This window comes from Diplotaxodon limnothrissa, linkage group LG3, assembly GCF_057381915.1.
Source record: "Diplotaxodon limnothrissa isolate DT_005_m linkage group LG3, D_limnothrissa_male_GT1.1, whole genome shotgun sequence".
Taxonomy (NCBI): domain Eukaryota; kingdom Metazoa; phylum Chordata; class Actinopteri; order Cichliformes; family Cichlidae; genus Diplotaxodon; species Diplotaxodon limnothrissa.
The window spans coordinates 39,675,612-39,701,886 of NC_140598.1; the positions used below are offsets into that span (position 1 = coordinate 39,675,612).

Here is a 26,275-nt window from a genome sequence, read left to right on the forward strand (position 1 = left end):
TGTTTGGGCCTTTCATCCACACGTAAATGGAGAGTTTTAAGAAGTCCTGCCAATGTGAAAATTTTCAAAAACTTTGTCTGGCCGTTTACGCGTGGATGAGGAAAACAGAGATTTAGTCAAGCAATGTAAAAGGAGTGCGGCCTTTTTTGACGTCACACTGTGCACCACTGATTTAGACAGAATTCACATAGACTCCCGATTGTCCACCTGTTGCTTTGGTGTGCACTTAAGAGCTTTGACTTCGTTTTTTGCATTTACATGCCGACAGAGATATTATTTCCATAACTGCACGTGTGAACGGGATTTTGTTTTTTGTAAACGAAAACAGAAAATCTCTGTTTAGAAAAATACCCGTGTGCGTGGAAGTAGTTTTGCTGGATAACCTGCTGTCAGAGAACTTATAACTTACTAGCTTTTATGTTGTTCACCCATTCAAACTGAAGCTTTAGAATAACTATGTTTATAAGGTTGACTGGTCTGTAAATTGTTGAGTCTGTGGTTCTTAGGTTAACTTTGAATCTAAAGGAAGCCCGGTGCAGTCCAGTTATTTTTTGCCACCTGAAAAAACATTTTATGCTAAAAAAGACTGGTCAAATAATGTTTTATCACAGATTTGGTGCTTTTCCATTGGTGGAAGGTAAAATCCTCTTTAGTGGTTGGCTGTTTTTATTTTAAAGCAGGAAACAAAAAAAAAAACATATTTAAAATCAATAATTGGTCCCATAAGCTATTGGAGCTGTGGAAAGGAGCTGGAGTACCTGGAGGCAACATGCAGAAGTCCACACAGAAAGGTCCCACTCAGCTGGCGAATACAAAACTTCTTGCTAAGACGAGACAGTGCTAACCACCAGACTACTGTGTCGCCTATAACTAATCCAACATTTAAAAATTATGCCCTAATCTAAACGCAGGCAGCTGCACAAGATGATAAGCAATGCAATGCTGAGAACAATCAGCACCACAATATTTTACTGTCAACTGAAAAAAAACGATAACCACAAATTATAAGTGTTAGCTATATTTAGAGTATTTTCACCATTTCATCAGACAGCCGTTTCCGATGAGGAACTGAAGTAATTATACTGCTCTCTCAAAATCCCCCAGACTCCACAGACAACAACAGTAATTTTGTCATTTTACCTCACAGGACTTACCGATCTGCCGCTGCCCTGTTTGAGTTACTGTGTGGCTTTGAAAGACCACCAACTCTTTTTGTTTTGATGGGTTAATGGCTGATTTATCTATCAATTCTTCAAAAGAATCAACTAATTGTTTGGTAGGTTTACATAAAACAACTCAAACCACAAAAATGACCAATTTCAGTCACACAAGAAATAAAAAAACATCTCAATTACAACAAAGTGGCCAGTTTTATAACTTGCCAGTCATTTCTGTATAATTTGTATCATTTCGTTTCCTCAAAATGATGTTGAAGCCAGCACTGAGTGAAACTGAAGACTTGAATGACTCAAACTCCGTCCAACACAGGAGCCGCTTGTGCCGTCAGGCGGTTTCTGTTTATACGTCCTCATCCAGGAAAATGTGAAGATAAACAAGACAAACGCATGAACAGAGGGGTGTGAGAATGCTCTACTATGATTCAGGCTGCAGAAAGACTGACTCACGCTCTATAATCAAAACTTGCAGGCAGCTGGCTGATAATTCCTCACTCAGGAAAACACAAACACACCACCTTCAGGGTGGTGGAGCCTGTGATTATATATAGCCACAGATACGTACAGGCTGTGAGAACTGGAGCGCTGAAAAGGTGCAGCCGTAAAAATGACAAAGAGCAGAAGGAGAAGCGGCCACTCCCAGGTGTTTGATCAGGTGTATGCCACTTTGACAATCCGATTGTTCAGTCTGACGTCACTAGCCGTGTCTGGGTCTAAACTCCGCTGCAGGTCCATATATCAAACGATCACTATGGCATTACTGAGAGTTGAAAAACTGTCTAAAGTCTTTCATCTTTAATAAAATGATCAGCGTTCTGCTCTACCAGGTGTAACAACTGAGTTTAACATCCAGGCATCCATGAAAACGGAATTTATGACATTTAACGGAGTTAGAAGTTAGCAGGAAGTTAGCAGGAAGTTAGCTCGCTAGCGTCTATCTAAATACAATATAGCATGTCCTGACTGCGGGGTTTTGGAAACAAAGTAAAACGTACAGCTCTGTTATCACTTCCAGCATAAATGAAGACAGAAAACTAAACAGCAGTGACGTTTGTAGTAGGGGTGCAACGATACACAAAATTCACGGTTCGGTTCGGTTCGATACTTTGGTGTCACGGTTCGATATTTTTTCGATACAAAAAAAATGTTCATGCCTTCTTAATTTGTCATTTATTAAAATTATAAATATATATTTTAACTCAAAAGTACAGTTTTTTAAATTTAACCCTAACCCTTGTGCGTGTTTTTTATTTTGACAGCGAATGCGCACCTGCGGACCACTTATGTGCAGCCCTGGTTATTTAGCTCATCATATTGCAGCCACAGAAATTATTTTGTCCATGAAACCATAAAGCTGCACTTTCTTTTTGCCTTATAGTCTGATTTGTCATAACTTCTCCGTTTTGTGGTAAGCTTTTCTTTGGCTGTCACTTCTTCACCCTGACCTGTCTTATTTGGCTCAGCAGAACTAATATATATATCCTGCTGCTTTTACACACGCACTCACATAATGCTCAGCGATTCTCTGCGCGATCAACCTCTCACATGTTTAAGCTTGCTGCCGGAGATTTCACTTGTCATGTTTGCATAGTAAGCTAACGATTAATAAGACGATGTCAGAGGAATTGGTGCACAAATTATCATCACTCACAGATCAGTGCTGTCGCTCTCTATACACAGTTCGCACGATTGCAAAGTGAAAGCAAAAAAACAAGCGCAAATTCAAACGCGATTTCAATATGTCACATATTGACAGTGGCTCACCGATGCCAATGACATAATTGGATTGTGGATTCGTAGCTCAAAACACACACACACACACACACACACACACACACAGGTACTCAATATACAAATAGTAAAATAATACTATTTTAGCTGACACACAGCTAGATGCTGCGCTGACATCCTGAAATCTTTAGGATTTCTCACTGCTGCTAAATGTCCTAAATGAAGTTTGAAAAAAGAAAAAATTTTGTTTTGTTTTTTTCAGAACGCACTCAAGAGGCCTCAAGAGGCTCTTTTACATTACAGTGCATTAGGGTTGTGTGACTGAAATATATCTGCTTCAGGCAACCAGCTGGGTCAATCGCTGATTGGTTTTTATTCTAATGACAGTTTTATTTGCTAATTTAGTAGTTCACCTTATGACAGTTGGTATCTGTGAATAATTAAGCGATGCATCCACATATGTGGGTTTTTTGTTTTTGTATTTTAAGGCCAGTAAAGTCCTGTAGTGGATCAGTGAGCAGGAATCCAAGTAAAAAAAAAAAAAAAAAAAAAAAAAAAAAAAATGGCAGGAACAGGAAAATGCCAGACGTTTAACACCTAAAACCCATGTTTAGTTTTTTCCTCTCTCTCTCCATACGTAGCTCGATTTTTTATGCTAGTCTGCCAGCTGAGTTAACTTTAAGTTGGTTTTTAAGTTGCTGCACTTCCAGTCTAATAAAACTTCAAATCTACACCAGCCATACTTCAGGTACTAAAATTACACAACTGTTACTCAGCGAGGCTGATAAAATGCTATTGTTTGATTGGGGTAAAGTTTCCATTAATCGTTTGCAGGGATGCACTAATCTGATATTTGGATTGGATATCAGTCCAATCTAAAAGCTGGATCGGGTATCATCAAAAATGCTCTGACCCGTCGCACAAATTAGTGCCATGACACTAATTCAAACCAGCAACTGTTGTCAAGTTAGCCGACACAACCAAAAAAAATTGTAACTTTCGTTACAAGCGGTGTAAGACTTGCTGAAATACTTTATGACACTTATGGTAATATAATGTTCTGCCGTCACCTGGCTTTATATTTTTCAGCTTCCCCTCTACAGGGGAGAACCAGGGAAGGAGAATCTAACGTGGCCGTTATTAACAGCAGCAAAGACTAACAGACAGCTGAAAATAAACTAGAGTGAATAAATTAAAGGGATAATATAAATTAATTTTGTTTTATTATGTTCATCTGTACCTTAAATTTAGAAAAAACAAAAGAAAAACCTATTACCAGTACAGTTTATATTTGTAGAGATAATTGTTTTGTAGTTACGAAGTTACGAAACCAGTGTTCAATTCATTGTCTTACACAAAAGAACGATTCCCGGTTCTTTTTAAAAAAAAACATAATCACAGCTCATTAATGTGACACTGCTATCAGATTACTACTGGATTTCAGCTGATACCCAAAGTCATTGATCATTATCAGATCAGAACTGTAGAAAGTAGGACTGGTACATCTCTGGTTGCCATTTCTTGGCCAAATGAAGGCTGGCTGGAAATCCTAAGTATATTTGACTTTGAGGGTGATTCCCTGGATTGACAAAATATGTGATTCAACTAAACTGTCATATTTAGTTCAAAGCCCAACAGAGTGACAGTTCTAATAATATTCTGCGAATTAAACATAAATTCATATTAGATCAACAAAATTTATTAGTGTAGCATGAGGCAGGAGCCCGAGGAGGAAGGTAGGCAAATGTCCAGAATCAAACTCTTGGGGAAATACCTTTAAGTGGTGGAATTTGCCTCAAGTTTGTACTGTTTGACAGGGAATGACCTCCTTAAACCGCCATGGGGCACTAAAACTGAAAGCCCATTACTGAAAGAACAAACATAAAAACATGTTCCTGCATACCTGCCAGCACGCAATCAATCACAGTGCCAGCTGAGTCATTGGATTTTTCTTCTGTGACAATCAACAACTCAAACCATACTGTCAAGATGCTTCTGATTTGCAAGTGTGAGATCATACATTAGTAGCTGTGTTTCGTGGCGCCACTAGATTTGATTTTAGGCATCAGTGGAAATTTGTACATTTCACCAAAGATGGAATTTCGCCCACAGTGTTAGGATTCTGTGGAAAAATAAACACAATTTTTATATCCCAACATTGCAAAATTTTCCACTAATTAAGCGTTCAATCCCGCTAATGAGATTTTATGATCAATGAAGATTAGGCCTCGCCTAACCTTGCGTAATGTAGGACTATTGATATTAGAGAAGAAGTTTGTCGATCACTTTATAAGTTCAGTGATCTCAGATGTGAATACCTTGTGCTTTCCTTTTTTTCCCCCCATGTTGGTAAAATGGAAATCTTACGTTTTGCCATGTCTGCACGGTTAAAAAAGAAGAAGAAAGCGTTTCAATATAACAAACATGTATTTTTGAGGGCATTTGTTAAGAGAGTCATTTCCATTTTAACATAGTGTGGAAACCCATGAAAGAGCTGACACAACGATGTGATGCCCAAGGCAGCAAATATCACAGTCAGACAGTGAACTTATTATTCGTAACAGACTGTAAAAGACATAAACAAAGGAGTCAGCTGGGGGCACTTGTGTAATTATAATGATAGCACTGTTTCAAATGATATCAAGCTTATTTTTCTGGATTATGTAAGATTTCTTTCAAAAGAGGCTCTGAATCATGGTCACAAGCCAGAAACCAACGTAAGAGTCAGCCGAGTGATATCGTTCAGGCTTTACACAACATTTTCCATGGAGCTGGGATCTCTCAGCAGCTTCCACTGATAGCAGAAAGGAAGGACTAGAGGAACTAGAGGTTCAAAGTATGTGTGAAACTGATATCCTGAGCCACAAATCATCCATTATGCTACTGTACCGCTTTTGTAAACTCATTCATTTAAGCTAAATACCCCCCCCCCACCTGTTACAGGATAATTCTTACAAAATGAGACACTCCAGCACAAATTTTGGGTTATTTTTTGAGCTGTCTAATAACAACAAATGTTGCAATAATGGCAACCATGCGTCTTAAACTTGATTTAAAAGAAATTTTTGGCTACCTAGGGGCAGTCAAAACAAGTTTTAGACATTATGCGAAACAGATATGTTGTTTCCTCTTCCAAGTTTGTTTTGCTTTAGCGGGGGGAAAAAATATCAAGCCCTTTAGCTTAGGTAACTTTGCCCATTTGGCTAATTCAAGTCACTGTACTGGCCCTTTTGACTCTATTCATGACTTTAACACTTTAACACCTTTAATCCATTTTCTGCTAAATACAATTACTGGATTTGCAGTTTATTAGACCACTAGCCCATTCATTTTGTTATTATCATAATTTTTAGTAAAGTTTTTATCATTTCTTTTAGTTAGCATGAAATTAGCAAAAACGCTTATCACCTGATACTTTCATACACTATAAATTTAGCTTGCTAACCAATCTTGTCACAAGGGCTCGCCACAGCAGCTTGCACTGCATGTCTAGTTGTACGCTGGATGCCAATGGTCAGTTGGTTAGCATTATAGTGATGCTAGGTACCTTCATCTTCACTACAAATTCTGGTATTATTTCCAAGTGGTTATAATATAAGCACCCTTTTAACGCACTTAGCGATTCAATTCTTCCTTAACATAAAAAATTATTTATATCACCTTTAAGCTACCAGAGATCAAAGTGGCAAAGTTACTTATACATTTAGGCCAACAATACATAATTCCCAGCCACATAAGCAAATATATACATATTGGGTTGTTTTTTTTTTTTAAAGCGATCTGAAAGCCACCATAACTGATATTTATGCTTAAAAGAATAACTACCCAACAAGTGATAAATATCCTATCACCTAATCGACTGATCAGGTAGCTCCAGTCTTGCACAGCACTTTCCACTATGCATCATTGCTCTTACTGGCAGCAAACCTTGCTGTCTGTCTCGATGCTGTGGCAGCTGGTGCCAGGCGTTGGGTGTGTTGATGTAAGCAGCCTGTGACACCATTTGTGGCCCCGCCCACTTGGGACGCACAGAGCAGACACGGCGAGCCAGTCCCACAGGTAGACACACCTGAAAGCCGGCTGAGCAACAGGTTGGAGGCGTTTACACACTTTTAGTGCACGTTAGACACCTTTTGTTTCTTACTGGCACAAGTCTGGCATACCTGAAGATTTTCCTCTAATATGACTTCCAAGGGAAGGATGATCCCAGAGTAGATTTTAATCAACTAGACTAAAGGCAGTGGATGTCCTATAAAAGATATCAATCAATGCTCCTGAGCAACAGATACAGAATGGGCCATTAACACATGGAGTGTTACGGGAAATCATGAAGGCTAGACACACCTTTTGAGTTACGCATAGCTCACATCATTAAGGAGATAAAGACAGAGGACTATAAAATGTGTCACTATGGAAACATTACATGAACACAAAAGTGATACAATCAGAAAATACATCAGGTTCAGGAGAATTAAGGTCAATATAATGTGAGTCTGCGATATCAGCTGATAATAACTAAATATATGGATGTGATAAGAGGCAGAAACATTGTGTCATCATAAAGTGTGCCTGGATTACAAGCAGCACATTAAGTCACGGTAAATCTGGATTATTTAGAAGTCTTAAATCCTAAATACACAAGAGAGTTAAATAAACTCGTTTATACAGCAGCAGAGTCACACTGTAATTCATCGCATGTATATATCCGACGGTACGTAAACCACAGTCACACTTCACCTTGGGTTGGTAAAACAAAGTCACAACACAAGCCATCGTGACACATTACACGACACTGTAAAGTACATATGAAGCAACAAAGCCAACACATAAGCCACTACAGAAACACTATTTTCACACTTTTACAGCTGTAACCACCTTAAACATACAGTAAACTCAATAATGAGGTAATATCGATAAATATTAGTTCACTTTAAAAAATGTGAACACCATGAAATAAAACTCGTTTTAGGGAACCGGAGAGACATCATGGGTACACCTTAAATTGTATAAACACTACAAATTCACTAGTTCAGAAAGCTAAAAGTCACCTTATAAATCATCATACACACATTATAGGTCGCATTAAGAGGTAAGGGCACTCACACACTGTGAACTATGTGTATGCAAGTATCACAGTTACCACTGAAGACACAAAAACACCCTAAAAAGTTACTGTAAGCTTATTTTGTAGAAGCCGAGCCACCTTATAAACCTTTCTATGAAGATTACAGTTTCATTTAAAAGATTTAAACATTAGAACTAGGCGCACTTGATGCAACAAAAACTTCAATTCAAAATTTAGACTAAACTTTGAGCACCAAAGTCACAATATAAGCTAGTATAGATTATAGTTATACTTATTATAGATGATAATAACGCAAGGTTATTATCAAGTCGACTTGGAGAAGTTAAGTCACATTATTAAGCAATTATTTGAGTAAAACACCCAACTTTAAAGTGATTTAAAAAGCACAAAATAAAAAGCACAAAATAAAAAGGAAACTCAATTTATGGCCCCAGAGTTCCATTATGAGTACACTTTAAACGATATAAAATACCACAACCTCACAATTTCAATAAGCTAAATAACTTTATGGGTCATTAAATCCACACTATAGGTCACATCAAGAGAAAAGGCCCTGTAAACTAAACTTTGAGCACCAAAGTTATGATATAAGCTGGTATAGAGGTATTGGAATTACACTTATTACAGATGTAAACACACAAAGGTTGATAGAGCAAGGTATTGAGCAACTATGTAAATATAATGCCAAAACTTAAGGGATTTAGACACCATAAAATAAAAGCCAGCTCAATTTAAGGAACCAAAGCTACATTTTACACAAGTGTAGCTTCATTTCACAGCCCAGAGCCACAATCTGGGGAAGCTACATCACTTTATGAGTCAGCACATGCACATCAAAGGTCGAATAAACAGGTATAAATACACAATTAGACACCATGTGAGATTTTGACCATAAACTCATTTTCCACAGCTAGAGAAGATCTGACGAGTCACTTTTCCCTGATGTTTTTTTAACTGGATGTGGAGACCTACGTCTGTTTATTTGAATACACAGCGCTGTATGTTAGTATGTTCCTATGGCTCATATACACAACAGGTAATCACTCTTACAAAAGAAAGAAACATGCAGCAGCAGTTGCACAATCTCCCCTCCACTTCTCATAAAGACCCGCTTCAGTTTTCTCATGAGGACGATTGAAAACCCAGAGAAGAGCAGCAGCAGCACGTCCACCTTTCTCCTTACCTGCATACCAGGAACTTCCATGGTTACTTCGAAGTATGAACGCCCTGTTCCTCCTCCAGGTTTGTCACTTTTTATTCTCCTCCTTCTTTGACTACTGCCTTCTACTATATATATTTTTTTAATCCTCGTCGAGCTTCTTCACAAGGAAATAAACTTCTCGAAAGAAAAATAAGTAAAGAGGTTTGACTTCGAAGTGGAGGAACTGTATCCGAGAGGAACGGCGGTTTAACTTGCAGGCGGCTGAAGTGAACAAACTACAAACACACAGTGACAAAGTGAGCACAGAAGAAGAAGTGCACGGAGAGGATGACGCGCAGCTTTCTGCCTCCTTCAAGGGAGGAGCGACGGTGTGTGAATGTCAGCTTCGCACACACTTCTACTGCCACCTGCTGTTCATAACTGTTCCTATCTGTGGTTCATGCTGCCTTCAGGTGCAAGTCCAAAACTGCTTCGAATCAACAGCTGCCTACACTTACCGGCCACTTCATTAGATACATCGGTTCAGGTCAATTCAATTTTATTTATATAGCACCAATTTATAACAGGAGGCACCTCGAGGGCTTTATACTGAAGGGTTTAAGAAGAAGTTCCAACTATCAGATGACCCACTATGTGCAGATGCTTGGAAACAGTGGGAATGAAAAACTTTGAACAGGAAGAAACCTCCACCAGAGCCAGACTCAGGGAGGGGTGGCCATCTGACACAGCTGGTTAAGGGTTAAGGGAAGGAAGACAGGACAAAGGCATAGTGTGGAAGAGAGCTAGAGATTAATAACAACTAATATTTAAATACACAGTGTGTGAAAAAAGGCGACTGAAGAAGAAACTGTGCATCGTGGGAATCTCACAGTAACCTAGATCTAATGCAGAGTAACTAAGGGAGGATTCAGGATCACCTGATCCAACCCTAACTATATGGGTTATTAAAATCCTTTTATACTATATAAAACTATGTAGTATTTATTAAAATAATGTAATAATCCCTAAGGACAAATATGCAACAGGAGTGCCCAACATGGGGCTCCAATCGACAACTCTGAGATTAAGAGGCTCATGCTCTTCCAACTGAGCTGGCCAGGCTTGGAAAGTTTGAAGCCTAATCTTAAAAGTAGAGATAGTGTCTGTCTCCTGAATCCAAACTGGAAGCTGGTTCCACAGTAAAGGGGCCTGAAAACTGAAGGCTCTCTCTTCCATTCTATTTTTAAATACTCTAGGAACAACAAGTAAGGTTGCAGGCTGAGAGTTCAGTGTTCTAATGGGGTGATATGGATTAGGATAAGATGGGGCCTGATTATTCAGACCTTGTATGTGAGGAGCAGGATTTTGAATTCAATTCTGGATTTAACAGGAAGCCAACAATGGGAAGCCAGTATGGGAGAAATATGCTCTCTCTTTTCTAGTCCCTGTCAGTACTCTTGCTGCAGCATTTTAGTTTTTAGGACAACCTGATAATACTGAATTGTAGTAGTACAGCCTAGAAGTGATAAATGCATGAACTAGATTTTCAGCATCATTCTAAGTGGGCGTCTAAATTCATAGCCTGCATCCTCCTGAGGCTGCATTTGTAGGTCGATTACGTCACAGCAACGCGTCGACGGCTGTCCCAATTCGTAGACTCCTCCAAATGCAGCAGACAAACGCATCCTCCTTTTCCCCAGATTTGAAGGATGGGTCGGGTGTATCCTTCATGGCCCACCATATCCCAGAATTCATAGCGCAGCCCAGCCAATTCCACTTTCCAACAATGGCAGAAACTACTTAGTTTTAATATTACTCTTATTCCTCTTTCTGGGTCACAAAATAAACTTTTAACATATTTTCAGGCGAGAATGTAGCTGTGTAAACTTCAAATATCTGCTCGATTTATTAAGACATCAATATTTGCAAAAGTGCTCTAACTTTTTTCGGAGACGTCTGTTACCCACCAGCTTGATAGCTAGCCGGGGGATCAAGGCTCACTAGAGCCGGCAAGAACATCAAACTCCTGGCACATTGTTTTCAGTCCCCCGCGGTCTTTCGCTACTCAGGTTAAACATAATATAATATAATATATTCACTTAGATAACCTAAAAATTTTATTGTTTGGCTTTTTCAATGTTTTATTTGTCCATCCATCCATCCATTCGCTACCGCTTATCCTTTTCAGGGTCGCGGGGGGTGCTGGAGCCAGCTGTCATAGGGCGAGAGGCGGGGTACACCCTGGACAGATCGCCAGTCTGTCGCAGGGCTAACACACAGGGACAGACAACCATTCATACTCACATTCACTCACAGATTCACACCTAGTGGCAATTTGGATTATCCAATTAACCTATCCCCACAAACTGCATGTCTTTGGACGGTGGGAGGAAGCCGGAGTACCCGGAGGGAACCCACGCAGACACGGGGAGAACATGCAAACTCCACACAGAAAGACCCTGGCCTGATGGTGGAATTGAACTCAGGACCTTCTTGCTGTGCGGCAACAGTGCTAACCACCGTGCCACCGTGCATAGACAAAATCTATTCAGCCAATCACATGGGAGCAACCCGACAGAATTGGGCAACTGTGCTCAACGACCCACTGAAGTTCAAGTCAAATCAGAAGAGCGTCTCTGGCTGACTTCAAACCTGGCAGCAGCAGAAGACCTCACCGGTCTTTTATGCTGCTCCTTTCAGCAAAGAAAAGGAACTTGAGGCTACAATTTACATGAGCTCATCAAAACTGGACCATAGAAGGTTGGACAAATATTGTCTGGTGTTTTTGCATGTCAGTGTCTGCTGAAACATTCCAATGGTATGGTCACAGTTTGACATAAACAAGATGAAAACATGTATCCAGTCTTTGAACCCCACTATACCAGCTGAGTACCACAGCCTACCATAGTATTACTGTTCACCACGTCCATTCCATGGTGACCACAGCTTACTCCCCGTCTACTAGATTGACTGGCAGCTCTGTGATCTGAAAAACAAATCTGCTTAAGGGTATCAATAAAAAAGAAACACGGCAGATCAGAGGTGAAGATTTATTTGTTGAGTCAAATATTCTTTAATCTCTTTTGAAGAAAAAAAAGATGAACTGGCCCTTTAAACATGAATCGCCTTTTCTCGACGGTCCTGGAAGGCAGCTTCAAGTTTCCATCTGACGTCACCCGGAAGCGGGGGACGGGGGTGGAGCCCGGGAGAAGATGGCGGTTCTTCGCTGTAGGCGAGATCCCTGCGGCGTTATCTGCCTGATTTTAACTTATTTCAGCGTGTTTTATGCGGACTATGTGGTCATACAGTACGTGCTCATCCCCGCGTACTCGGACAGGTGGGTGTTTTGCATTTTCACGCCTTTTTAAACCCCTTAAAATCCCTCAATATGTCGTCCGCCTCTTTGCTGTGCCTTCATTCATTTGACAGCAAACAGATCAACAGTAACGGTATCTTCACGATTTCACCCTCGGCGCAGTGAAACTGAATCAAATCTCGTTTGTTCTCACTGTAATGTGGCTTTAATCGCGTTCCCATTCACGTCTTTGGTTTTGTAACCGGGCTCGCGCTCCATCACAGGTGGCTTTCGGTTTGTTTTCGTAGCTGAGGCGTTTCATTAGCCTACTCCGGAGCCGACGAGTCCAGCTGTCGTTCAAAATTTTGGGTGATTTAAAGTTGCTCTGCGTGTCTGAGAACAAAAATCCTCTTTAAAACCAGAATCGCAGCTTCATCTAAATCAACGAGAGTTGCTCTTTAATTCGTCCTAAATTCAAAACTGCGTTAACCAAGTCTTCATGCCAAATTCAGACTTTCCTGAGCTGAGAAGCGCGCACTTCCTCAATTTCCACCCAAATATTTTAAATGTTAGCGTCACAAAATGTTTGTATGTACTCTTATTTTCAGTCAAATGTAGTGCTTTTTGCTTATTCTGTGCAGTTTTGTATGATATTGGATGTAACCAGGACTATTTAGAAAGCAAAGGAGTAAAACGTATTTTATTAAAATTGTAAAGTTGTCAAAGTTACAGAGCAGTCATCCAGCCCCTTCAGAGAAACTTATGCTCAGTTAAGTTGTAGTTTAATGCAAAAATAAATAAATAAATCGGCTTTTCTTTGTCTTTTGTGATCATGAACATTTACAGGATATTTACCCAATTTCCCTCGGGGTCAACCTTCAATTCAATAAAGTTTTATTGAATTGAATTGAAATGTACCGTGGACTCCCTAAAGCTCTAATAACTTGCTTTACTTCTGTCATTGTACTGCTGTAGGGTCTTTACCTTAAACATAAGCACCCAGAGGTGACTGCTGTTGGTATTTGGCGTTATCTAAATAAAATTGAATTGAATTCTATTAAGAAGATTAAATGATGAAGTGTAATAATCGCATGTCTCTTCTGTCTCTGACAGTGTGTGGTGTACTCTCCACGGGTCAGTGTTCAACCTGATTCTGCTGCTGCTGCTAGCCTGCCACTCTAAAGCTGTTTTCTCAGATCCTGGTCAGTAAGACACACACACACACACACACACACACACACACACACGCCCTGTGTGTCATATTTATCTCTCATAAAGTTAAAGTCTGTCTTTTATACCCCCAAAAGTTGATTCTGTTCATCTGGACGTAGCGTTTTCAGTGGGACAAACATTTGGTCACTCATCCGAATGACTTCTTCAGTCTCATCTCACTGCAGGGTTCCCCAACCCTATAAGTAGTACATTGGCACAATAACTGAAACTGTGTCGCTTTTTAACGTACTGATAGTTCATTCAGGGCTGGTAGCAGTCTCCCTTTGTTTCAGGGTAAGGCAGATAACTTTTTATAAACCGCTAACTTTCCTCTCTGAAAGTTTTTCAGCTCTTCATCATAATTTCTTTCACTATTCAGCTCACAAACACGTAGCACGAGTTTCTCACTGCTAGTCCATCTTTCTAAAGAAAAAGAAAACGCACACGCTGTGGGTTCTGGGTGGAAACATCCAAACAAATGTCTTTTGTGTCTGTGTGTTTAGGCATGGTGCCTCTTCCTGACACGGCCATCGACTTCTCGGACCTCCGCTCTCAGTCGTCTCGGATGAACGAGCGGGTGAGTCGCAAGAACACAGAAATCTTTGTGATCCTCCTGATGAGACGCGCACACTTACACAAATTAAGTTTCAGGAGAATCGGTTTGGCGACGTTTTCCGCAGTTTTCCTCGGTCACGGGTAGCACTGAGAGCGTAACGACAGCATCAGACGCGTTCGGACTGCTGGAAAAATCCTCCGTGTGGTTTAGGGGAGAAAGCCGCCAGGACAGAGCAGGAAGGAGGCGGCACAGATGACGCCCACTCGCTCGGGAGAAGAATGTGATTCTCACATGAGCGGAGGCTGAGATCACAGAGCCGGCAGGTTGAAAAACAAGTTCAGCCTGAAAATGATATCACGATACTGCAAGCGGGGAAATCTGATATTTCTGACGATGTAGAGGAAATACCGGACAGTGTTTTATTGAAGCCTGCTAGACAACAGTATTTCTAAGTGCAGTTAAATAAAAGGCATGTTCATCCTTCCTTTGATGAGCTGCTGTCACTGATGACAGCACGACCTGGTAAGTTTGTTGGCTTGGGCTTGCTTAACCAGCTGCTCAGAGCCCTGCTTTACCCCTGCGTAACTACACCCGTCATTTCAAAGCACCGTCAGCTCTTCTTGTCATTCTGAGATTTTCAGTGGGAGTGAGCAGAATGAACAGGATTAGAAACGAGTCCGTCAGAGGGACGGCTCAGGTCGAGCTGAGATGGTGCGGACGTGTGCAGAGGAGGGAGAGTGGATATATTAGACAAAGGATGGTGAGGATGGAGCTGCCAGCCAGGAGGACATGTAGGGGTTGGTGTGATAGTGAGATGGAGATGATCCATTGTGATCACTCCTAAAAGAAGCAGCAGCTTGAGCTTCCTGTTGTATGGAGCACAGCTAACAAGCGCTCCAGGTCACATGGTCAGGTCTTTCAGGTCACACGTCTCCAGTTGCTAGCATCACCTCTTTGGTAGCCTGGTTGTACTCGACAGGTGTTTATTAAATTCTTTCCACACCAGTTTGTGTTTGGTTGAAGCGGCTCTTTTATTTTGGTACTAAATCTAAATTGCTGGCTCCCACACCGCTCTCACTGTCGGTCGTGCTCGGCCTCGTCTCGTCGCGCACGCTACGAAACATAAACGTGTGGCCGGTGTCGCTGTAGTGATGATGTCAAATAAAAATTCAGACACATGCGGCACAGCTGAGTGTCAGTTCATGCCAGCTGAGGATGATGGTAAAAACGGTAGGGTCTTGGGTAGGGCTGTTCGATATAACGATATATATCGGATGACGATATAAAAACGTCTATCGTTTCATTTTACGCTATCGTTTGTTTCGTGATGTCGCAAAATAAACTGTTTACGGCAATATTGTTTCATGGTTTTGATGGTCACTGTAGTGGTTATATTCATTTCCTAAAGTTCTCTCTTTCTCTTATATTTAATATAACCACACTACGAACGGACAAGCGCCTGTTTTTATGCGTTGTGGTTAGCAACAACTACGGTAAAACCATCGCGTATCCGCTTGTTTATGTTCCACATAAACCTTTCACAATAAAGCTCAAGATCCTGTTGAGACTTTTCAAAATAAACTGAATCACGTGAAAGAGCAGATTATTTACGGATGAGAAGCAAAAAAGAGCCGGCAGGTGCTAAAAAATAAACCTTAGACTCAAACGTTAGAACAGGCTTTTCCCCGCAGCACGCTGTGTAATAAATACTCACAAAGAAAACGGCGGCCGTTACAACTTATGTCTAAAAATGTGTAGTTTCATACATCGGTTAAAACACTCGACTCCAGCTACATGACGCGCAGCTGGAAACACTTCCTGCAAGTCGAGCTGCCCGAGATTCACAGCGTTTACAGAAAATGTTACATTTTTGTGGTTTATATCGTTATCGGACGATAGAATTCTTATATTGGGATATGAGATTTTGGTCATATCGCACAGCCCTAGTCTTGGGTAACCTAATTGGCCGGCTGCTGGCCTATTTGGACCAATGACTGCGTTTCCATCCATCGAGTTCACCTACACCAAACTGACTGAAAAGATCCGTCACTAATCTGTAGCGTAGTTTGCTGCAGGCTGACAGCAGTTCACCTCTCAGTATCAGTGAAACCTTTCGAGTCGGGGTGATGTGACGCTGCGCCGTCTGCATTTTTAATGACCTGGAGGTGAGTGAGGGAGGGAGAACTGAAACGTGTGGATGGATTTCTGCAGGTTTGAGGGGGGAAAGTGCTGATTTTTATATGTGGGAAGTAAGACTGGGCAGCTTTAAAAATATATTCTTTACAGCTAAGAGCAGAACCAGAATGATAGCTGTTGTTTTTAATCCCACAGATTATAAAAACTTGTATGAGAGCAAGACTGACGCTAAAAGAACAAACACTGGAAGAGCTCCAAATTCCTACTTTTGTTCCCACCCTGAACTCAGCAGTGATGTTTGTGGCTTGAAAATAAGCAAAAACAAGCCGAACGCTAATGACAGAGAGGGAGTGTCAGTGGATGGCAGCTGTACTCTGAGCTGTAATTTTACCAGGTTTGCACCGTGTTTATCTCAGCGCGCCTTCATTCACGTCCCAGCAGCTGCACTCGTGTCTGCTTCACAGCGTGTTATTATGCGCTTACGAGCTTACAGCTGTCTGTAAAGTGTGTTCCTGCCAAAAAAGGAAACCCTGAATGCGTGCCTATAAGTTTGGATCATATTGTATGATTTTTATTTTTTATTTTTTTAAACTTTAAAGCAGAAATGATTGGTGCACGTGCAGCTGCTCATCCTCACCCTCAGCCTGCACTTGGGAGTGTTTGAGGTTTTAACACATGAACTGCTGCGCTGCTGTGTTCAGGGCTGCGAGGGCTGGACGGTGTGCAGTCGCTGCGAAACCTACAGACCCCCCAGAGCGCATCACTGCCGCGTCTGCCAGAGGTGCATACGCCGCATGGACCACCACTGTCCCTGGTGAGAACATGCCCTCGTCTGTCCATCGGCCTGCCACCCCCCACCTTTACCCCCACCTCTGTTTTTACACCTCCAGCATCTTCTCATCTGTGCTTTTCTGATGTGCGTGTGTCATTTTTAGGATCAATAATTGTGTCGGGGAGCTAAACCAGAAGTATTTCATCCAGTTTCTCTTCTACACTGGTGAGCACACAATTCACACTGCCTGTCGAAATGATGACTTTTTAGAAAACACACAAAAGTTTTGTGTAAAGTTTGTGAACACCTCCAGCGTGTAAAGTTTTCACACGCTGGAGGTGTTCACAAAAACACAGACAAAGGTCCGCTCTGGGAATGTGGTGAGCTGCTGCTGCTGCTTTCACCTCAGTCTGAAAAGTGAAGGTAGAGATTCTCAGGCTGTGATTTGTGACGTGATGTCTGTGCGCAGGTATGGCCAGCCTGTACTCCATGGTGCTGGTGGTGTCGGCGTGGGTGTGGAGAATAAGGAACGAGCGAGGCGGTGACGCAGAGAAGGAAAGCGAGGAGACGCCCAGCAAACACCTGATAGTGTGAGACAGAGCGACCTGTGACGGCTGGTTTTCAGGGTGAAGCGTCAGGCTTGTGACAGTTTCCTTCTCTTTGTCTCAGGGCGCATTACATCATCCTCCTCGTGGAGTCGGTGCTGTTTGGTGTGTTTGTCATGGTCATCTTCTACGATCAGGTACACACACACACACACACACACACACACACACACACACACACACACACACACACACACACACACACTTTTAAGTATTAGAGATCAGTCTAATGAAAACATGCCGTCAGTCAGAGGTGATGCAGGCATGTTTTAAGTCGTCCCTCATGCAGTACACAGCTTCTTCCTGTCTTTGTCTTTCACAATAAAAGCCCTACACATACAGATTGCATTCCTATTATGTAGATCTTTGGATTAGTAGAGTAAAACACTGCTGTCATTTAAAAACCCTAAACGGTGTTAAAGAAACGTTACTATATCGCATGTTTGACCGGTGGGTAGCGCAGGTCAAACATGTGAAATTAAGAAGACGACTGTCTGTTTTCTGCCAGTAACGTTGAAGCTCCTTAAAGAAACAAAAGGAAAAAAATCATGTGCCCTCGTTTGTGGTTTGTCTTCTCTCAGCTGGTCTCCATAATCACAGACGAGACTCCCATCGAGCAGATGAGAAACAGGCTGATGATTAAAGACAGGGCTTCTTCGTCCTCTTCATCCTCCACCCCCTCCTCACAGCTGCCTCACCACCCTTCACACACCCGCAAGCCGAAGCTGGCCCTGTTGCGGGAGGTCTTTGGGAGAGGTGCGCTGATCTTTTGACACCTACGTCTCGCCGGCGCTCCAAATACATAAAGCACTGTTTCATCTCTCTTTCCGTCTTTGCAGGGTCGGTCTTTTGCTGGCTTCTCCCGCTCCACTCCAGCCCTCCGTCAGTCGGAGGCATCACCTACTCCGCCCTGCCTGACTACGACGTCTGACTCGTGGGCACAAGAGGGGACGGAGAGGAGAGAGAAGAAAAAGGGAAGGCGAGGGAGGTTTTTGTGTGCTTGTGTGAGCGCGTGAATGAATTTTTTGCATATTTATGATGTCTTATCTCTGGAACTGAGGGGGTGAGAGTAAAAGGGATGAAGGCCGAGGTGTGAATGAATGAATGAATGAAGAATGAATAATGCACCAAGTATGACTCTCCTCCAGGACCTAAACACAATGTTCATGAAAACCTATTTCTCATCTTTCCTGGCACGAGGAAAGAGCACTGACCGCCCCCCGATGTGTCCTGATGTGCAGTTATAGGAAAGAGCTACTCCTGTGTGGACTCTGGGATTTGACTGGTGTGGCTTTTAGACAGTTTCACACTAAACAGGCTGAATTAAAAAGGTCTAAATATAATGTCCACTAAACCCAACGACAGGCGCTGCTAAAGAGACGTAAATGCAACATGCACATCAAGTGCGTCCAAAGCTGTGGGAGGGGGGAAAACGAGATGCGCAGTCGCTTCAATGTTCTTTAAAGAGTAACTCAAAAACGGGTACAAGTCACCTGACCAGGGTTTAAATCCTGACAGGCGAAGAACTTGACCTTGTGATTCCTCGTGTTGTGAGGGTGAGTCGATGCCTGTCTTTCATGTTCAGTTCAAACGCTGATCACCATCAGCTCTGCCTTTAACAATAGATTTCATATAGCTGAGTTATGAAACTGAGCTTGGCGTCATACTTGTGAGACATCTCTCTTTATGGCACGATGCTTAAAATTTAGTTAAACCTCCAGATTTTTATTCATGGAAATTACTTTTCTATTCGGTTCAATTCAGTTTTATTTGCGTAGCGCCAAATCACAGCAACAGTCAGCTCAAGGGGCTTGTAACGTAAAGACCCTCCAGTAATACAGACAAAATCCCAACAATCACATGACCCCAGTGAGCAGGTGAAACTACACGACCAGCTTTGCATGATTTAAAATTAAAAATAAGCCTTATTTATATTAAATAAAGCTCCTCCCACTTTAAGACAGCTTTCTTCTCATTGGCTGCCCCTGGTCACTCTGTGCATTTGTGTATGTGCGAAACGTATCATTTGTACAGAGAGCGTGTAACCTCACCTGTCCGAAACTTCCTCCAAATATGGGTATGGAGCCGTTCTTTAATCCCGTGAGTGTAAGAAGAGGAAAACCGTCCTTTGAGTTACTCTTTAATTAAAATGCCTGTGACGTTTCAGCTACTGTGACCAGCTGATGTCCACTAACAGTCAGATATCGGTCAAATCCCAGTGCTTTACTGCTTTATTCAACCAGTATTTATGCTGGTGATTGTTTTACCACTCAAGCTTTCATCAGCCTCCACAGGAAGTTTCTAAAATAGGTCAGTTCAGCTTCCTGGTTCATCTCAGTGTTTCTTAATCATACACTGCAGCACGATAGAGAGACTATTTGAGTTTTTATGTACAGTCGAGCTTTAATTATTCGGGATGCACTGATACTGAATTCGTTAGGTTCTGTGTGTTTTGTGTGTTTTCTGTTTGTTTTCCGTCCACACTGGTGAAGCCTTGTGGTGCAAAACATGTCAAGCTTTAAATTTTGTTTATGCAACTACTGTTTACCATGCTTTGTGGCCATAAGTACTTAGGCTTCTTCAATCTACGCTGGTGTTCAACCAGAAAGTTTATCCACAGGGATATTTGTACGTTTTGATGGTGGGGCTCTATTGGGAATGAATAAGCCCTCTAACTGAAGCATCCAAATACTTTTAGTCACATAGTTTATTAACGTGTTTACGTGGAGGGCAATTAATTATCTATTTTTATTCTCGTGCTCAACCAATCTTAAATGGTTTCTATATTTATAACATTCATTTGTTTTATTCTGAAACATAAATGCATTAGCTTCCTGTGCAGTCATGTCCAGGATGACAAGCGTGTGTGGGAATGTTGAATTCTTGTTTTAGGGTTTTTGTTTTTTTACTCATTCTTCTGTTTGACGTGCTACTAAACTTTGTTACATTTGCAGATTTCTTACACTATTATTACGCACACATGCACACACATATATAGTTTGGTGCAATTGAAGGTATAAAAAAGAAGCTGCTTTTGGGGGGGAAAGGATTTACTACACTGAAATCTGTTTGACAGTGAAACACAAACTCAGAGTTCACCAGTGAGTATTCTGCGTTATCTCAGTGAAGGGACGACTCTTAACTTAGTTATGGTTTCTAACTATTCTGTGGAATTAACTCTAACAAGTGTGTGTTTTTATGTGAGGGGTGGGGCTGCCTTTCACTGCTGACCTGTTACTTGGATATATTTGAAAGTATATATGACCAGAGTCGGGCGATTTATCAGCACATTGTATTTTTAACACAGGAAACAGTCTCAAATGGATGATGGTGATCATGTGATACATTTTATAAAGTAAACTGGTGGCTTTGTATTGGAAAGAGTCAGAGGTCAGACATGAAGGCAGCTCCACCCTCTGTGTGTTTTATGTATGTTTGTATATATTTTTTCATTTCCTTGTCCAACCTGGGCTGAACAATATTCTGCGAATTGTCCATTTTCTCAGAGTACTCGCTGCAGCCCTCAGAGGTTTCGATCAAAACTTTCCAGCTGAGAGATGAAGTTACATGACTTAATCTGCCTTTTTTATATTTTAACATGTTTTTGGATATTTATTAACAATTTAAAGGCAAAATATTAAAGATTAGAGAGATGTTATGAAACAGCTGTAGAAAGACTTCTAGTTCTGCATTCACATTGTGAACAACGTGGGGCTGCTGGTGCAGAAATGCATAGTTTATTTTGACCTTTAAACGTTACACTTGAAATTATACTAAATATTTTTACAGTAAGAATGAGTCAAAAAAATGTTGAAGCACACATGTACTGCTACGTTTTTTTGTTGTTGTTGTTAATGTGGACATCCCACATATCTGAAAACATATGTAGATCTGGGACTAGTGGCCGCTTAGCTTAGCTTAGCTTAGCTTAGCATTGGACCTAGAAATTAGCTTATCCAAAATCAGCATAGTGATGTGTGGTGTCAACCAATGAAAGTGGCTTGAAGGCCAAAGGTGGAGCTCTACGTCAAGTGCTACTACTGCCACTTTTGTCTAGCCTGCAGGTATCTTCTTTGGAGTCACACAATATTGGACGATCACAAGGGGTTTTTTCTTTTTCTTTTTTTTTTTAGACTTAGCTAGAAAAATTACTTGGCTATGCTAAAGAAAACATTGTTTGACTGTGCAAGTTGAGAAATTAGGCTAATTGTACCTACACTGCAACAACATGACAGAAATTGATTGCAATAAACTTGTCAAAATGTTGAATTCAAGCATCCTTTCAGGGCCAGGGCTAACTAACATAGTAAGATTTTCCAAAAGAAACACCAGCATTTTTGTTACAAGTTAAGTCTGCTATAACAATATTTCCAGAGAGAAGCTCATCTTTAAATGGGAATTGATTTGAGGTAGACTGGAGGCCACTGTGGCATTGCACTGGCTCAGTCTGAACCAGTCTCTGGCCACTTTCAGTGTAACTGGGTGGCTAGCTGGTTTAAGTCCTGATTATACTCGGACATGGACAGATGGAGACATGATGGCAGAGTTGCTATATTTTAATGTAATGTCTCAGCAGATGAGTCTGTTAAGTCAGAAGAAACATGCAGGTCGGCAGATGTCTGGATAGACCCTGGCACTCACTGTCTGACGAAGAAAATTTATGTCACTTAAATACCCGCGGACTGGCTGCAGAAAGTATAATTAAGGCTTAACAACCAGCATAGGCTTTATTAAGAACTCCGTAGACTTATGGGGTCAGGTGTTTCAAAGCTTTACGGAAAGATAAGCTAATAAACTGGTAGCTTAAGTGCACACCAGGAAATTATTCTTAAACACTTGCACAGTTGGGTGATTCTCACAAAGATCCCCCCACACGAGGAAAAATACAAGGCTTCTGGAACATTGATACTATTAAAGATTCAGTATTTTCTAACTTTCAGATGTTAGTTTAAATTTTGCCTTTAAGTTCATCATTTTCCTCCAAACTGTCAAAGAAAGTAGAATCTCATGTTGCTCAGCTGTGAGGCGGGCCTTACTGCCAGGTAAATGCAACATGTGGACCGTGTAAAGGCTACAAATGCTTGGGACAGTTCTCCAAGGCTTTTGGACCTTTTAAAGAGAAAAATCATAGGTGTAAATGAGGCTTTTACTGTTCGTCTCATTCTAATTTATTTAGAATTATGTTGCACATTGGATCTTAAGTTTAGCTGCATGTTGTTCACAGTGTGAAAGCACGTTCTTCGAGCTGTACGCTGCCTTATTTCTGTGGGATTTTGAACTTTTATAGTGACTGCAGAGGATGTTGGAAAGGTTTCCTGAAAGTTTCTCGTAACTTCTCTCATGACAGACAGAAACACTCAGTCCGCCCAGGTCGGGTCTCTGCTAGCTGTAAATAGGAAAGTTCTTATTTTCTATCAATGATGTGCAATTCTCATGAAGGGACAGTTCCTGCAGTCTTTTTTTGTTTTTGATCAGTTTGAAGCAAAACGAGGTTTGAAATGTTTTTGATCTTGTGAACGTCAGAGAAGTCCAGAGGTACACAAGGTTTGATGTTTTAATTATTCTCTCCTTAAAATTATTTTTGGTCTAATTGAGGGTTTATTCAGGGCTGAACAAAGAGTCTAATATAATCACTCACAAACGAAACCAGCTGTACCTCAAATTTGTCCAACACCTAAAAACCCCCCACACAAAAAAACATTTTAAACTGTAAATGTTTTTGTCCAGGTGTGTGTTTGTATCATCAGCGCTTGTTTTTGTTGATCCATGTCGGGGCAGTCGCCTCCTCATAACTGATTCTGTTAAAATCCAGCATAGATGTTGCTAGCTAAAACAAAACAGGCGCATCTCGGTGCTGGTTTACTAGACAGCGAGAAGGAATGTGCGCACACACAAAGAGGGCCTGAAATTAATAGCTGGTCGCCAGTCAAACACAAGCGCTAAATCAGAAGATATTTTTTTGTAATTTTTTGTTTATTTGAACCAAATCCAAAAAACTTTGAAAAACAGTATTTTGAGATCTGGGAAGATGTGTTTTCAGATTGGGTTGTTGGTTGGCTAAAAAAAAAAAAAAAAAGTTTCAGAGCCCAAAAAACAGAGTTTAATATCATGCAGCTTCATGATGAACAAGTTTACAGCTCACTGATGTTTTATTTATGTCATGTTACAACCTTGAAACCGTGACCTGTGTATCATTTCTTTTGATATGCTGCTCTGGATCGTTCACCTGGAATTAAACTGATGTCTTTTAAACTACTTTGGCTCCTTTTGGTTTTTCACGGTGGTTTGTGTGGTTTTACTTTATTTTAGCATTACATGTACATCCAACAGCGGTAACAACAACAAAGGCAGGAATTTCTAAATATTCTGAACATTATCAGACATGAAACATGAGTCTTTTTAAGTTTTTGCTTTTGCTGTCTCACAAGTGGGCGCTGCAGGTGCACCGGTCTGAGACATGCTGCCTCTCAGTAGTGACATCTTGTGGCAGCACATTGTTTTGGCAATTGGCATTTTTTTTCGGAGCTGTGATCACAGAAAACAAGTCTGACGTTAAGCTTTGAAACATGAATATTTCATCCATAACTGAACCTACTCAGTCACTCCTGAGTAGGTTCACCGCTTTTGCACATGGTCTCCATTTGTGTGTGATAACTTTCAACTTATGAGCCACACTTTGCTCATAACCTACCAGGGGTGTTTTCACACTTTCCGAAACAGCAATTAAGCCATGAAACCATTTTATATCATATTTCATCATTAAAACAATCAGCCAAGGTATACACGAACCCTATATCTGAATTAAAACCATTTAATGTTAAAAATCCCCAATAACAGCTAAAAAAAAATATCCAAGCACCAAACTTTCTCCTTGGTCCCTCCCAGAACGTTTAAGAAGCATTAAAGTTCCTAGATACACATGAATACCCCGGAGAGATAAAGGACAGTGACTGCTACTCCACAAATATATTATTTACACTTTTTGTAGCCACATCATAGTAAATTACATTCATGGACAATACTGTCTCTTTATCTTAATATGGAAATATTTTCCTAAAGTCCTACCTAAATTGGAAATGTGCCCATAACACCATTAGCTAATACAATAATGCTAACTCTAAACGAAACACCTCTGTCAGTACAACAACCAACATCTGGCATCATCAATGATTTTTTTCAAAACTTGCTAATACTGAGAAATCATATCAGAAGTATATTATTAAGACTCAGCAGACATCACACACTAGTCACTGTTTATGCTGCACCACTAGAGGGCGCTGCAGCTGCACCAATCTGCGGGTCACTGCTTCTCAGCTGTAGAATGACGTCCTGTGGGAGTCCATTTTTCACCAGTGCTGATTTAATCTATGGATTCAAAAAAGGAAGACCGAGTTAGAGTCACTTTCTCTGCTTAGTGTAAACTACACTCAGGTCCACTGGGTCCTTTTATGCCTCATTATGTGGACAAAATGTCACTATCAGGCACACTGGGAATGCCAATGAGTTAGACTAGGATCTTTAGTGTTTAGAGCAGAGCACAAGAAAACACTCAGAGAAACGTTTAATAGATTTAAGAAAAATATTTATTGAGGCAAGACTTTAAGCAAATTTAGCATTTTTTAATCTATATATCAGTCTGGGATTACGATTTTTTTCAGTTTCCCCAAGTACTAAGATTTCAGATGAGATAAGAACAGACTAACCTGATTTAGGAGGGTGTCTTTATAAATCTTAGACAAGCCCACTAAAGAGGAAAGCTTCATTTTCAGACCTGCAACATCTAGAAATACAAAAATTCCACGTTATAGGTCAGAATTGTCTTCTGTCTGTTTAATCAGAGATCACTCAAAACATGAAAAGCAATTTTGCCTAAATCCATTTATAATTTGGTGACAGGCAAACCAGTCATACAGTGTGTTGTAATCTGTCCATGAGTCTCTGCTTTACACAGCTAACATTGCTGCAAGCAGCTGCATTTGACAAAAATCAGTGGATCTTACATTTAGATAAAACACAATGGTAGATATACAAGGTAAATTTAATACCATAAAAGATTTAATCCAGGAACTTGTCTGGTCATTATTCACACTGTAGGTTAGCTTCCTAGCTAGATGACATAAAAGCCCCTAAAATTTCACCGCTCCTGTATAACATTTGTTACTCCCTAACTTACTTTATATTAACTTCTAGGCTTTGTTTAACAGCTATGAGTTAACTAAGACAAACAAGTCACTGTTGCCCCAAATCTGTCAAGCTGGACTAAATCTCATGAATTACACACAAACTGGTGTGTTGGCTGGTGTAGGTGTTGGTGTTGATAATTCTGTACACAAAGTAAAAGTCAAAATAAAAGCTTGTTAATGAACGATATCAATCCAGTAAATAACTGCGGAGCCGCAGTATAAAGACTAAAGAGCTGCATGCAGCTCCGGAGCCGCAGGTTGCCGACCCCTATGCTAATCGAAAATGACCCCCCAAGTTTCCTCACAGTGTTACTGGAGGCCAAGCTAATGCCATCCAGAGTAAGTATCTAGTTAGATGCCATATTTCTAAGATTTTTAGTCCC

General features: G+C 40.8%; 2 protein-coding genes across 2 annotated transcripts in view; one reads left to right on the forward strand and one right to left on the reverse strand.

Moving 5' to 3' along the window:
- Positions 1 to 9,430, reverse strand: part of LOC146635816 (serine/threonine-protein kinase 26-like) — a 53,260-nt gene extending 43,830 nt beyond the window's left edge. The window contains exon 1 of the mRNA XM_085350626.1: positions 9,176 to 9,430. Coding sequence (XP_085206752.1) covers positions 9,176 to 9,196 — 21 coding nt within the window. The 5' untranslated portion in view covers positions 9,197 to 9,430. The remainder of the gene's footprint in view (positions 1 to 9,175) is intronic.
- Positions 9,431 to 12,330: 2,900 nt separating this feature from the next.
- Positions 12,331 to 18,640, forward strand: LOC146635817 (palmitoyltransferase ZDHHC3). The gene is made up of 9 exons (XM_085350627.1): positions 12,331 to 12,470; positions 13,542 to 13,630; positions 14,144 to 14,217; positions 17,034 to 17,146; positions 17,268 to 17,329; positions 17,574 to 17,694; positions 17,774 to 17,846; positions 18,291 to 18,465; positions 18,549 to 18,640. Exons 1-9 carry the CDS (start codon positions 12,346 to 12,348, stop codon positions 18,638 to 18,640), a joined length of 924 nt encoding a protein of 307 aa, XP_085206753.1. The 5' UTR covers positions 12,331 to 12,345.
- Positions 18,641 to 26,275: the final 7,635 nt, after the last annotated feature.